This window comes from Sitodiplosis mosellana, unplaced genomic scaffold (genome assembly GCF_009176505.1).
Source record: "Sitodiplosis mosellana isolate CC-2019 unplaced genomic scaffold, AAFC_SMos_1.0 Smas_scaffold_6162, whole genome shotgun sequence".
NCBI lineage: Eukaryota > Metazoa > Arthropoda > Insecta > Diptera > Cecidomyiidae > Sitodiplosis > Sitodiplosis mosellana.
This window is the reverse complement of record NW_022601403.1, coordinates 2,883,603-2,898,194: the sequence shown is the minus strand read 5'-3', so window position 1 is coordinate 2,898,194 and position 14,592 is coordinate 2,883,603. Positions and strand designations below refer to the sequence as shown.

Sequence of the window (14,592 nt, the reverse complement as noted above, 5' to 3'; positions counted from 1 at the left end):
ACTTGCTGCATGCAAAAATGAATGCGTACAAAATACACTCTTAAAGGCAACTTCAAAGGTTGTGCATAGAATAAGTTGATCCGTTTGTTGATGGAAAAATAACTCAAATTTAATGAAAAAAATAAAACCCAAATCAAATAAAAACAAATCAGAAATCAAAAGAAATCCAAAAATGTGATTCATTTAAACAAAAAAGTCGAAAGCAATGAATTACCTGCGATTAATTCTATAAAAAAAGGTCGTCATAATGAAAACAAAAATTATTCTAAAATAATTCAATAGAACCGTCATATTCAGTGGACTGAACCATAATTCACAGCATCAAATTCTCTCAGTGCCAAACTGAAACGTCGGTTTACGTTCGCAAGACCCATTGAATTGGTAGAAAAGATATGTAAATTTAAGATAATGTGTTCAAAGGACATGCATCGGTTTTAAAATGAGTAATGCGCACGTCACACGATTTTGCAAGTTTGAGCCATACTTTGCGTTGTGCCGTGTTATATATTTTTATTATTATTGTATTGGCGAATGGAACAAAGGCGTTAGAGAGAGAGAGAGAGAGAGAGAGAGAGAGAGAGAAGAGAGAATAGCATGAACCGTTATTCACCGCAAGCAGTCAAACCAAATTTAATACTTCTGAGAAAAGAAACGAAGAAAAACTCAACAAAAATGGCAATACACGCGACACGGAACATTTCGCGCAGGTAAACAAAAAATCAGTTATTTTTCTACTCTTGAATGATTAAGACGTTCCGTTGCATTCCATTTTTTACCCTGAGCATTTCCATTTTTTTGTTTTTCGTTGTTTTGTCCGTAGTTTGCAACTTGGATGTGTGTGTGCAATTCGGGGCGACCACAGTTTGTGCTCAAGTGGTGCCTTTGGAGAGTGAGAGTGCAAGTAGACACGTGTTGCGTTTACGAACGTTTTTTGGTTCCTTCGATAAGAAAAAAAAATTAAGCATATTTCAGTGGATATCGTTGTAACGCAGAGTTGCATTTTAATTACGTGAACAATATGACACGATCGTGTAAGGGAATACAAACAGATGGATTAAAACACTATTCAAACATGCCGAACTGAAACATTCAGAGTCACCTCTTTCAGGACAGCTGCAATTCCATTTCATTTTTGATAATCGATAACGCATACGGATTTTCATCTGCAAATCACATTTAAGCTGCAACTTAATTATGCGGTCGCTGGATATCATTTGGTGAGTCGAACCATTTTTTTTCTTCGTCGTCGTCGTTCTTCCATTTTGACATTGAAATTTTAAGAGAAAAAATATTTTTTTTCCAGCTAAAGTTTTTCCTTTCGTTGAATTCGAATGAAAAAGCCGTTTTCGATTTTTCATTTGATTCGAAACAAAAATGACGCTCTCATCGATTTTGGTCGATGTCCTTCTTTTTCATTTCTTTAATCGTTTGAGTTTTCGTTTTTTTTCTCATTTTTCTTCAACTCAATCGTCATGGTGAAAATTCATCAATTTTTCATCCATTTTGGATAATTTTTTTTTATCAATAACCGAGTCATTTTAATGGATTTCCCATGAAACGTTTGTTCAAATGGATTCAAAGTGGTTTGATAATTGAATGCCCAATTTTATTTTGCTTACCTCCATTTCCTACACACGATTTTTTTTTAAGACGATTTTTCTGTGTGTGTCAGTTATAAATGTTCTGTGTGAGGCAAAATGTCGGCCGACAAGTTATTACGTGCTAAACGATTTTCGTGCAAATGTGAAAAGCCAACGGCGAAAGTGCACATTGCATTGTGGCAATAATTCACGGTCGTTGACAGAATATTCCGAAGAAGTGTACCAAGAATAGAATGAAGAAGTGTCTGAAAATTCGACTCGAAAATCAAATACAATATATAAAATTAAGAAAAATCAAGGTATTTTATGTATATATATATATATATGTTGTATTGTGACGAAGAAGGGGAGAAAAAACAAACGGTGCATGCAATCGAGTTTGAAGTACATGGGTGAAATGAGATTTTCAGGGTTTTTAAAACACAAATTGTTGACGCGAGCGTGAGCGCGTTGGCTTGCATTTCATTGCAATTTTCTTCATCGTCTTCGTTGTTGTTGTTGTTGTTTTTTCGGGCACTCAATAAATTCAAGTGTTACGTGATTGCCGACACATACTCAAGCAAACAAAAAAGGTAGTCGCCTTCATTCAAGCCTGTCGCGCACCCGACCTTTATCGATGTTTGTTTTTAAACTATTTCTTCCTCTTCTTCTTCTATGTGTGTACTTTGTTCTTTATGACCATTCGGAAATGATAACAAAGTATCAATTGTGAGAAACAGCTTCAGATTATGAGTAATCAAAATGATTACTAATCATACGAAGCATTCGAATAGTTTTTGTATCAATGGAATAAACGACAAGTTTGATTTATTGACAAAGTGACGTTGAAAATTACATAAGCACACTCCATTTTTTTTTGATTCAACACCGCCAAGCTCTGGCTGAATATAATTGAGTTACTGAATGGGTTTTGGCCACAAAAGAGTGCAAGACTGTTACATCAATTTAATTATCTAACGCATCGATTGAGATTAAAGATGGGCATCGATTCATTTCCATGTAAAGAATGGCCGTTGCAACGTGGTATAACGAGAACATGGCCGACGATTATATTATACAAGTTCTTGTAGCATTTTTCTTGTGAAAAATTTCTTTGATGAAAATTTACTCATTGAACTGTTGAAACTTGGTTAAACATTTCAAAAGTTATGTCCAGTTCCCATCTCAGGTCAAGTAGACCACGTGTCTAACGAAACATTATTAAAAATCATTCGTCGAATTGTTAGCTTTCATCGGATTGTTTGCATCAAGTTGCAGGTTTCCGTGCGCAAAACTTTCACTACAAAGGCCGATCGACTTGTACAAAATTATTGATGCTTTGTGCCGAAACCAAATCGCCTCTCAGTTATGCCTTCAAACGAACAAATACCCACAATTGGGTCAAGTGTTAATACACTAATTTGCCGATGCAGTGGAACAATTATATAATTGGCCAATCAACAGCCTACATTTCGAGATCATACCGTCATAAATCCGCATAATAATTGGTATATTTGTAACGCCTTCCTGTCAACAATACTTTCCATTTCCAACGCAAGGAAATCATTTGGTTTTACTTAACTTCGGTTTCAATAACAAATAAATTAAATATTTTTCCCTCGTTCATTATTTTCATTCTTTCACCATGCACGCATCCAATGGACGACGGCAATGGAGAGAAAAATTTCGCCGAACGGAAACCAACGTATGCCAACTCACGCCAATAAGTCGCAAAACACTCAATTACCATTCTACTTTGGTTATTTTGTTTGCTTCTACGCTGCACTGTGTTTCAAACTCAAATTAACAAATCAATTAAAAATTTTTTCTGACCCATAACTCCATGCATTTGGGTGTGTTCTTGATACAACTGTGAGTTGTTGTTGCTGCTGTTGTTGTTGTTGTTGTTGTTTTCTTCAAATTCAATTTGCATATGGGCGCGTAGCACACATGCAATGTCCACGTGCCAATCAATATACCATCAATCAACCTGGGTGCTGAATTTCTATGGTCTCGAGCTAATCATTCGTCTTCCTCTGTAACAACGCAAGCTTTCGTGAAACGAACAAGTTTTGCGGTTTTCATGGGCTTTTCTTCGACTTGGCGATAACACTTATTTCGAGACTTACCGAAGTGCACCATGCAATTTGTTATGAACAATTAACCGGATTATTACCAATTTAATCGCACATTTTTGTCGCCTGCTGTGTGAGATGCCGACAACTTCAGGGTCATCTTACACATTGTTTTTTTTGCCGTACATCGTGGAGTACACATACATTGTGTTTTAAGTAGCGCGAAAAATAGCATTTTCATCATTCGAAACAGGAGTTTTTCCTGTTAAAACGTATGTGTGTTCTTCAATAAGCTTGCTGTTATACTAGTAGTTATGATTATTTATAGGAATTTTATCGCATAAAATCCACATCAGCTGCGTCGAAATGAAAAACAAATTGAGAAATTGACCAATAATAAAAACATTAATACAGAAATTTCATTGGCAATAAAGTACAAAAATAGAAAGGAATTCATCGTTCGAACAAAATGCAAAAACGCGCATAAAATACGAAAAATCGCAACAACAACAACAAAATTCCAACACAGTGAATCGCAATGGTAATATATTCAGCAAATCCAAAACCTTTTAGAGTTCAGTTTGCATTTCTTTTGTCCCTATCAGAAGTTTACTAACTTAAATCATGTATGACGTTTGAAACCTTATGACGAAAGCATTCACTTATACTTCCAAATTATACCGTATAGATGCCGTTAGAGCATTCATTGCTGAATATTTTCCATTTAGCCAACCTATACTTTTGGCCGGCGCAAGATAGCGGTAGCGCCTAAATAAGATATATTAGCAAATTTGCGGCATTTTTAAGAACTATCAATACTTGTTGTTGTTGTCATGAATTTTGCAACAACAAGAAGTATTGATAGTTCTTAAACTTGCCGCAGACTCTATTTAGGCGCCACCGCTACTCACTGTCACGTCGAATACATTGGTTCTTATGGCAGAGAAGCACAGGTTGCATTTAGCGCACTTTGTTGATTTTTTCGGTATTTCTTCCCAGTTGAATTTTGTACAAATCTAGTAATGTCAAATAGATATTACAATTGAAGTCAGACATGGACAAGTGGAGGGATTTTTCAGTTTTATGAAGATTATTTCCAGACTAGACCCGCTCTACAGTTCTAAATTCTTGACATTTGGCCACTATTAATCCTCATATCCAAAATCACTGAGCAACCAATCGTTTATTTAAGGACATATTCGACTGGCTAACAGTGATTATCTAGTACAAAAACAATGATCATTGTTAACTGCAATCACAAGGTAACTGCAGTCAGATACGTCTCAAACTAAGCGACTGGCTAAAATTTCATCAAAGTCGACTATTTTTATACAGAAAAATTGCTCGGTTTACTAAAGTCGCTTATTAGTAAAAAGAACCGCAACTGAGAGTAGACTAGACTGACTGTACAATTCCCGAAATATTTTATGTGTAGAGTCTACAGTTTTCAGCGGCGAGTTGCGTCCTACTTTCAGTCAGTCAATAATTTTCCACATGGGTTCCTTAAAGCAAATTCTGATTTCAATTTTGAATATTCAGACAACCAACATTCCAAACAAAATTGCCCTCATCTGTTCAAGCTCATGGTTGATTGATGCAATGCTTCCTGTAAAGAACTAATATTCTCAGCGCGAATCAAGCACATTCTTCAAAATCTCGAATCGAAATTCCAGATTCGTTTTTTTTTGTGAAACTACTACTGTGTCCAAAAAGTAAGGTGACATTGCATTTAAAATTTAGCGCGCTGGGGAATTTGAAAAAATCCTTTTATTTTTAGGTTGGTAGGACTGTCTTTGACATCCCTGCCAAATTACACGTCAAAATATTCATTAGTGTTTGAGATACGCTTCGTTTTGTGGACTGCTAAAAGTGAATTTCTCGTTTTTTGCGATGTCGAAATTTGTTGATCAAAGAATTTGCATTAAATTTTGTTTGCGGAATAAATTCCCTCTGCGGATTCGTTGAGGATGGTGCAGAAAGCCTTTGGTGATGAGGCTATGTCGAAAAAAAATGTTTACAAGTGGTATAGTGAGTTCCAAGCAGGCCGTGAATGTGTCGAAGACGAAGGGCGTGCTGGGCGACCATCAACCTCAACCGACGAAGCTCACGTCCAAAAAATTAAAGATTTGGTGTTGGAAAACCGTCGATTAACGATTAGAGACCTTGCTGATGATATTGGCATATCGAAAGGCTCAGTCAATACCATTTTGAAGGATGTTTTGGGCCTCAAACGCGTCAAATCTCGACTGGTACCGAAATCATTGAATTTTTTGGAAAAAAGGTGTCGAGTTGACGTGTGTGAAACAATGCTTTCTGACTACATTGACAAGACGAAATGCATGATCACTGGAGACGAGATTTGGATCTATGCTTACGACCCGGAAACAACCGACCAATCGAGCGAATATCGTGCCAAAGGTGAGCCGAGACCAAAAAAACCGCGCCAAAGTCGCTCAAAAATCAAGGTCATGTTGACTGTTTTCTTCGATTATCGGGGTGTTGTGCATTATGAGTTCCTTCCCCCGGGTCAAACAGTCAACAAGGAATATTATTTGAGTGTTATGCGTCGTTTGCGTAACGCTATCCGCCAAAAGAGGCCGGAATTGTGGAAAGACAACTCTTGGTTTTTGCACCATGATAATGCATCGTCTCACAATGCGATCATTCTTCGTGAACATTTCGCCAAAAACTCGACTCATATCGTTCCACAACCACCGTATTCACCTGATTTGGCACCGTGCGACTTCTGGCTGTTCAACAAGCTCAAAAGACCGCTCCGGGGACACCGTTTTGAGACGATAGAGCAGATTGAAGCCGCAGCGAAGACGGAGCTGAGGGCCATCCCTGAAGTCGACTTTTTTAACTGTTTCGAAGATTGGAAAATCCGTTGGCATAAGTGCATTGTATCGGGAGGGGATTACTTTGAAGGCGATGAAATTGATTTGGAAGAATAAATAAAGAATTTTCAAAATAAATGCAATGTCACCTTACTTTTTGGACACAGTAGTATGAGGAGTTTCATCTATGGCTTCGTTTAATTGAAGGGAAAATAAAAGCTGTTAAAGGAATAATTATTATGAAATAAAAATGAAAGAACTACATAAAAGAACGAGAAATAGGAAGAAGAAGAATAGCAACAAAAAGGGAATAGAGATTCAAAAGTTGATTTGAAAATTACCTCAGCAAAATGCTGTCAGAAATTTCATGGAAAGCACCAGAGGGTATACTTATTGGATCAAATTTTTTTATCGATAAACTAAATCCATTTTAATCTAAATAAATCAGTTTCGATCGGTCAAAATGACAGCATGGTCAAAATAAATCCTAATGTTTCAGAATAGTCATAGTTCATTCCATTGCTTTCATGCAAGAAATCGTATGCGAATAGATCCATCGCCGTTTTTTCTAATCCCGTGTCTAGTCTCTAGGTAAAGAAAGCATTTGTTATCCATTGAATTTCACTTCATCTTGAATCATAAAAGAGATTATTTTTTCCATTGATGTTCATTACAATTTGTTTAATGGCTTCAATCGCATCAGGATTTTCATGCATAATTATAGAAGCGTCGAAGACTGTGTAAGACTGAGCCATGCTGCCTTCTTTGGCTTCTATCAAAGACTGAATGTGTTCTATACGTGTGCTTTGTTTGTCAATTTCACAACGAAAACATGTGTGAAGTTCACAGGTTCACACTGTATCGAATAAACCGTGTTGATTCAACACGGTTGATATTCAGCGGTTAAAATAAAGGTTGATTCATCAACAAAACGGTGTGTTTTACATTCATTCGATCGGTTGATTTATGGTTGCGAAAAATTATCACGCTTGTACGTTAATCAATTCAGTGTAGTTTGCTAGTGAAATGCTATTTCTACATGCATCGATGACAACCCATATCAGTGATGCGTACTATGGTTCCATTAACCTAAAGACACACAACCAAATCCATCGAGCAAATCAAATAGAATGGTGCGAACATTCATGTGTCTATACATCGATCGAAAAGACGAATAAAACTTTGGAAGAAAAAAACATATGTCGTTCATAATAGGAATGAATCGACAGAAATGATTAACAATTTTTTTCTTCGTCGGCAATACGAAACAAAACTCAATAATGCTAAAGAAAAACAAATTCATGTCATGAGTCATGGCAAATGTGTAGACATAAAATTATCATTTTGGTTGCTGCAATTTTGGTCGACATATTTCAATTTCCATTATGTTTTTGTCAACAGTTTTGTTATGGTGTCGCATTCTTTGTCGCATTCCACAATTAAAGCTAATGTGCGTAACAACATTCGCTTTGTTTGAACAAATTACGCTCATTTTTCGTTCGTTAACCTTGATGCTTTACGGGGAATCAGCATGATTTGAGTTCGAAATTGACGAAAAAAATGAAATTGATGAATTCATTTAGAAAAAAATGTTTTTTGATAAGAAGAATATTGAAATTGCGCTCAAATCAACCCAATTCAACTGAAATATAGGTCAACCATATTCATGCATTGTCTTAAAGAGCTTCAATTCTGAAAATGTATCATTCTTCTTGAAGTCAACATTGAAAATTGACTGAAAAAGTTGAAAAGATATGAGAAAAATTGAGGAAAAATGGAAAAAGTGGAGATACGTTTCAAAATTCAATAAATTGTACCAAATAATCACTCGAATCTCCCTTAAAATGGGCAAATCGGCGGTGTTTTTCGGTGTTTTTGCACAAATGCAAAAATTTTCGTTGTGATTTCAAACGAAATAAAAAACTTAATACCCACAAAAGTTAATTAATACGTTCCCATAATTTGCAGTGCGATAATTCTGTTCAAAATTAAGATGATAACAATGACACCGCAATCAACCATCCAGACACCCTATACCATGGATTCGGGCTATGATAAAAATTCCAGACCAAGTAAGGATTCCAATAGTATCGTTGCACCGTGTTATGTTAATGCACTTTGTATGCTTTGTTGTGTTTGGCGAAACATTGTTCGTGGTGCTTTTTTTCGTTGCTTCTGCTTCGCTTGCTACTTTCATTGTTTTTCTTGTTGTTGCTGTAGTTTCTTTGCCCATGAAAGTGTTGGCAAATGCGAAAATGAATGTCGATTGTGTGATGCAAAGCAGTAGCAACAAAAACAACAGTAACAAAAGTATGTCGATTTCGGAAAAGTCGAAGGAATTTGCGCTTGATTGACAATCGAAAGGAATCATGGTTTTACATCGAAAGGGAAACGCATTGAATTGAACATTCCTCGTTTGTGTGGGAAAAGTGATTGAGTTCATTTTTTGTTGTTCGCCGGAGAAAAAAAAACACACACACACAGACACAAATTAACTGTTCAATGAGTTGAGTTTGTCGGTTTCTTTGTTGGTTCGTTTATGATTTCATAAAAACTCGAAATCAACGAAATCAAATAAAAATTATTAAATCAATAGCGTAATTGCCGAAAAAAAAACCGAAGAAACGAAACGAAGAAGACGAAAAGCCGTGTATGGTATCGTGCATCTTTTGTCGTGTTTAGCATTCGCATTCGTTCGTTTTTGCCGTCGTCTGTCTTTGGCGCATTTGTTTTTGCTCGCTTGCTCGCTTGCTCGCTTGCTCGCTTGCTTGCTTGCTCTTTCGCTCACTCTCCTTCACTCTCTTTCCCCAGGTGATTGAAGCGTGAAAGTCGATTTAAAGTTTATGTTTGCTTTGCATGGTTCTATTCGCTTTATGCTGGGTTTCCTTCTTTTGCTGCTCTCTCTCTCTCTATCTCTTTCTCTATGAATTGGTTGCGTCGCACGGGTGCTTACCCAAGAACTTTACTCTTTTAGTGCAATAAACGCTTTATTTTTCGGTGGTTGTGCACGTTTCCCGATATATATAATTCAGTTTTACCTTCATAAATCGACATTGTCTTTGTCCGCAAGGCAATCACATTCCGTTTTTTTTTGGCTTCCTTTTTTCGCCTTAGAAACATTCAAAGTTATCTCTGTTCAACAACACTCTTCTCCCACTCGATCGCAGAAAAAAATCGGTAGAACAACGACGGAATAGTTGGTAGCCGACTTTTCAAGTGCATTCACTGCCAAAACAGCTGATGTCTGTGTGTGTATGTGCTTAACACTTTCAAAGTCACCCTCCGTGCACATTTTCTGTGGTAAAAAGGCGTACGATTTGCCATCGTTTTGCTGCTACTGCTATTGCTACTTCGGCTTTTGTTACTGCTTTCAGCGCTACTTACAATCTAGAACGAAAGTTTTCATCGTTCTTTTCCACCTTCCATATCGCTAACCAGATTCTCAGTTGCTTGACCGCCTTTTTATCGCCGCCAATCACACAATTACAACTCTCTAATTACTTGAAATGAAATTCAAACTGCACAACGCAACCACAACGATACACGCACATATAGCACCACTTCAATTTACACCATTTGATGCAATCAAATTAAGTCGATCCTTTTTTCAAAGGATAAATGAATGTGTGGCAAAAATTAATGCATTTCATTTAATTAATGTGTAGAAAGGGTATTTTCACCAATTTCTCCCTTTTTTCTCTTTCTTTTCCATTTCTTTCTTCTTTTTCTTTTCATGTGTTGCTCGTGGCGGTTTTTATGCGGACACATGCTCGCGCGTGCTTCGTGTGCGACCGTTTTTGTGTGTATATGTATGTGTGTTTTGTGTGCTAAATCAACAGGTACCTCGCAAACAGACGTAACTATAGGCTTGTATTTGAATCGTATCTCAGCTGTAGACGAAAATAATGAAGTACTTATTTGAATTTCAGAATTATTAACTCTGTTTTCTTTTGTTTTCTTACTTTATTTCGTTTCGTTTTCGGTTTTCGGTTTTCATATTCAATTTTCTTGTGAATATTCATCAATTCATTTGAAGCAGATGGCAAGAATTGTTCAAAACAAAACATTCGCTGGTGTCAGTGTTTGCGTTGAAGAATTTGCCACTTGCGCAAATTGATCTAACGATGATCGTTGAATGATTCATTGGGCGAACTAATGCGCTGCACTGCGTTTTTTTTCTTCATTTTATTTCCACAGGAGATTTCGTTTGACGTTTTTCTACAAGTGATTTGGGACGACAAGAGAATACACCACCGTAACAATACCATCGAACAAAAATATATTGAATTGAAACTTGAAGAACGTCACAAATTATGGGTAATTTACATCAAGTCTATCGGTGGCATTTGGATTTGGTTCATGTCGACATTTGCATATCTGTTGCATCAGATCATTATAGCAGGCACACGGCAGATTCAATTGATTTTGATCGAAGTGATTGGTGATCGATTGAAAATTGAATAAAATGCAACGATTTTTTCTGCTTTTTTTGATCATTGAATCAGAAATATTCAGAACATATGAAATGGCCAGGGAATGGTTCAATTCAAATAGATAATTTTAACGCAAATCATTCCCTGGAAATATCCATCACGTTCAACCATTCAAAATCAATATTTCTTGATATTTTTTTGTGGTAAAAAAATCACTTGACCGAAAATATGTTGATTGGTGAACTCATTTCCATTAACAGGTGCCCGATCTTTACATACGTCAACTGCGCGAAATGAAAGTGCTCACACTGTTCGAGGAAATCTCCAGTTTGCGTTTGTATAAAAACAGCACGTTGGTACTGAGCTTAGGGTAAATTATTCAAATTATTTCAGTTCGGTTTTTCGGTTAAATTGATTTTGTCGTCACCTCCTTATAAGGAGACACTTTTCAATTCCATTCATGATCATTCTTTTCTATTGCGTTTCATTTTTCATTTTCTACACAACAGAGCCACAATAGTCATCAAATGTGATATGGATTTCGTTTTGTATCCACTGGACGTACAAAGTTGCCCAGTTGATTTTAGCAGTTGTAAGTTCAATTACTGGATTTTGAAATGCCTTTTGTTAGATTCTAATGCGCTTTTGGCAAATGAAGAAGAGTTTCCTTTCGAATTACCAATTATTTAGCATCTACCGGCCAAATAACCGTTCGAAGATTGTCTCAGCGAAAAATATACTCGAAAGAACAAAGTAAAATGAATTGATTTCCGTTGAATTCCGTTCAATTTTCAATTCCAGATAAATACTCCGTAAAAGATATGTCATTTCGATGGAAAAAAGAAAATCCCATCACATTTCCGAAGGATTTCGACGAGGGTCTTTTCTTTCGCCTGCCAAAATATGTCGTATCATTTTCGACCGTAAAAGAACCACAAACGTTACACTACAATGACGTTGACCATTCGTCGGCCCGTTTACAAATCACATTATCACGCGAAGTCAAAAGCTATTTGCTGGAAAACTATTTACCATCCACATTATTCGTATCGATGTCATGGGGCAGCTTCATTGTCGTACCCGAAATTGTGCCAGGGCGAATGGTAAGTTGGGCTGGGCTCACTTCGGACAAGTGATCAACTTGGCTTTTATCAAAACAATGGTAGAATACGCTTTCATCAGAATAGGGTAGTGTAAGCTCCCTACAATGACTGAAAAAGGTCTGTTTTCATTGCAAAAATCTGGGCAAAAATGATAAATGGGCCATTTTCATATGAAATTGATATTTTTCGTCTAAAATAGAGATTTCTTTAAAATGAAAGAAGAATTTCCCTAACAAGAGCAAAATTTCTATTTAAAATGAAATCAAGTCTGTATCAAATTGTTCAATTCTCTTCTTATAAACAAAAATATTGCAGGTACTATTGGTCACAACACTGCTGTCTCTGGTCACAATGTTTGACACGGTGCGAAATAATTCGCCGAATGCATTGGAGTTGAAATGCATCGAGGTATTTGAATTTGAAGAATGATACATTTTGCTAATTTATTCATATCGAATGGCCATTTCAATTTGATTCGTTCATTCAAATGAAGTAATTAACAACGTTCATTTTAAATGCATATTTCACACTCTGTTCGTTCCATTTTTCATTCGTGTGTATAGGTGTGGCTGATATCATGCACTTTGTTTGTATTCTTGGCGTTGATGGAGTACTTCATTGTATTGTTTGGCATTCGGTACGATAAGCATTGGCGCAAAGCAAAACCAAAAACACCGTCCGTTCCATCACATAATTTAACATCAACGGCTGCAGCGGCCACCGCAACAACAAACCTATCGCAAGCATCTGAAAGTGATGTAAGCATCATTGCTTGAAATTTCTTCCCTGTTTATTTTTACTTCTATTTTCTAGTGACTTTTATTGGTTGCGATCATACGGTTAGTGCAAAAGCATTGATTGCCCTACCTAACGCGAGCGCCATCTGTTCAGTTTGAACATGAAAACAAACAAATTGATCCATACAGAGTTATAATACAACAACATCTCTATATAGAGGAAACGCTTTGGTTCGTTTTGTTCGGCATATTTTTTATACACTGCCTTCATTTCCACCGATTCATATATCGGTTGGCAGCTGGAGTCAATTTGTTTGTGTTCATGTTCGCATAGATGGCGTTTGCGTTAGGGAGAGCAATAAATGCGTTTGCACTAAAGGTATGGTTGCGATGAAGGATATTTTTGACTTTTACCCATTTTTGCCAAAATTTTTTCCATTTTTCTTCTGTCCGTCCAATTTTTAATCTAATTTCTTTACTTTCTCCAATTTTGTCCACATTCCCTCTTTTTCTTCATCTTTCTTAATTCTTTTGCTTCTCTCTTAATTTCTTTCCACAAAAATCCAATTGAAATTCTCGTTGTAGAGAAAGCCAGCGCTGGAGCAGGCCGCCCGAGCATTTTCAACGATGAACAAAATAACACCCGAGACGCGGGCCAAATTTTCAACAATGGCCGCCAAAAGACGAGAGGAGGCGCTTATCAATGAAGCCAACTGTATACCGCCGCCCTCATCGCTCAGTCAACCGACTTTATTCGGAAATCGACGAAGGTGAAAATTCAATCGAATCGCTTTCTTACATATTTGAACATTTTGAGTTGAAGAATTAGTCTCCGCCTTTTTCATTATTCATCTCCAAAGATATCCATCTTTTTGAACAAAACAAAACAAATGTTCATCACACAATAATTCTTCGTTATAATTCTCTTTTCTCCCTCTCTCTCTCTCTCTCTCTCTCTCTCTCTCTCTTTCTCTCGCTTCCCTCTTTCTCTCTATCTCACACATCTTCTTACAGATTTCGAAATGTGGCCGAAAATGCGATCTTATACGTTGGTTCGCAACACGGGCGACTCGATCAGATCTCGCTCATTTTGTTTCCGATGACATTTCTGCTGTTCACAATCAGCTACTGGATCATCTATTTGAACGAGTCAACAAAACGGCGAACCATTTGATCGTGGCAATCAGAAAATGCGTTTCGATTGGATGGACAACCGTGGACAGATACTGATTTTGTGTCATGAATCAATTTCTTCAGACACTCACACACAAAACATTACACTTACCAATTTTTGTTCGAAACATTCTCACGTTTGATTCTAATTTATTCACCCGGAACTGATTTACCGAGATAATTGAAGGGGTGCGGAGCAATCAAACCGGATATGCATCAAACCATTTGTGTTTCGTTCGTGATCCCAACGTTTTGAAAAAGACAAAAAAAAACGGGCAAATCAAACAATTCTATTTTGAATTTGTACGATTGGTGCAAGTATCAATCAATTTGGACCTTTTTATCGGCATTTGTGCACGAGGATTCAAACGGTTTTGATTTCGACATGTCATCATTGCTACAAATGTACAACTCACCCAGATAAAATTGATGAATTCACCAGGGGACAAAAAAAAACGATTCAAAAACGAAAAAAGACATAAACAATTGCAAGCTTTGAATCAAATATCCAAAACTATTTGCAAAGATTAGACAATTTCATAGTATTTGTAAGCGCCTAGAAACTCTCTCTATCTCCCTTTCACTCCCTTCAGATTATTACGCGATCAAATAAAAAAAAACTTTTTTCTTTTCTTTTTTAAATCTGCGATTTTG

General features: G+C 36.7%; 1 protein-coding gene across 1 annotated transcript; it reads left to right on the top strand.

Annotated features, from left to right (window-relative positions):
* The first annotated feature begins 749 nt into the window (after positions 1–749).
* Positions 750–14,580, top strand: LOC129574405 (glycine receptor subunit alpha-2-like). Its single transcript, XM_055456414.1, has 11 exons — positions 750–1,217; positions 8,461–8,564; positions 10,332–10,402; positions 10,690–10,809; positions 11,186–11,295; positions 11,435–11,517; positions 11,727–12,028; positions 12,344–12,436; positions 12,592–12,786; positions 13,351–13,535; positions 13,780–14,580. Exons 1-11 carry the CDS (start codon positions 1,195–1,197, stop codon positions 13,937–13,939), a joined length of 1,446 nt encoding a protein of 481 aa, XP_055312389.1. The 5' UTR covers positions 750–1,194; the 3' UTR covers positions 13,940–14,580.
* Positions 14,581–14,592: the final 12 nt, after the last annotated feature.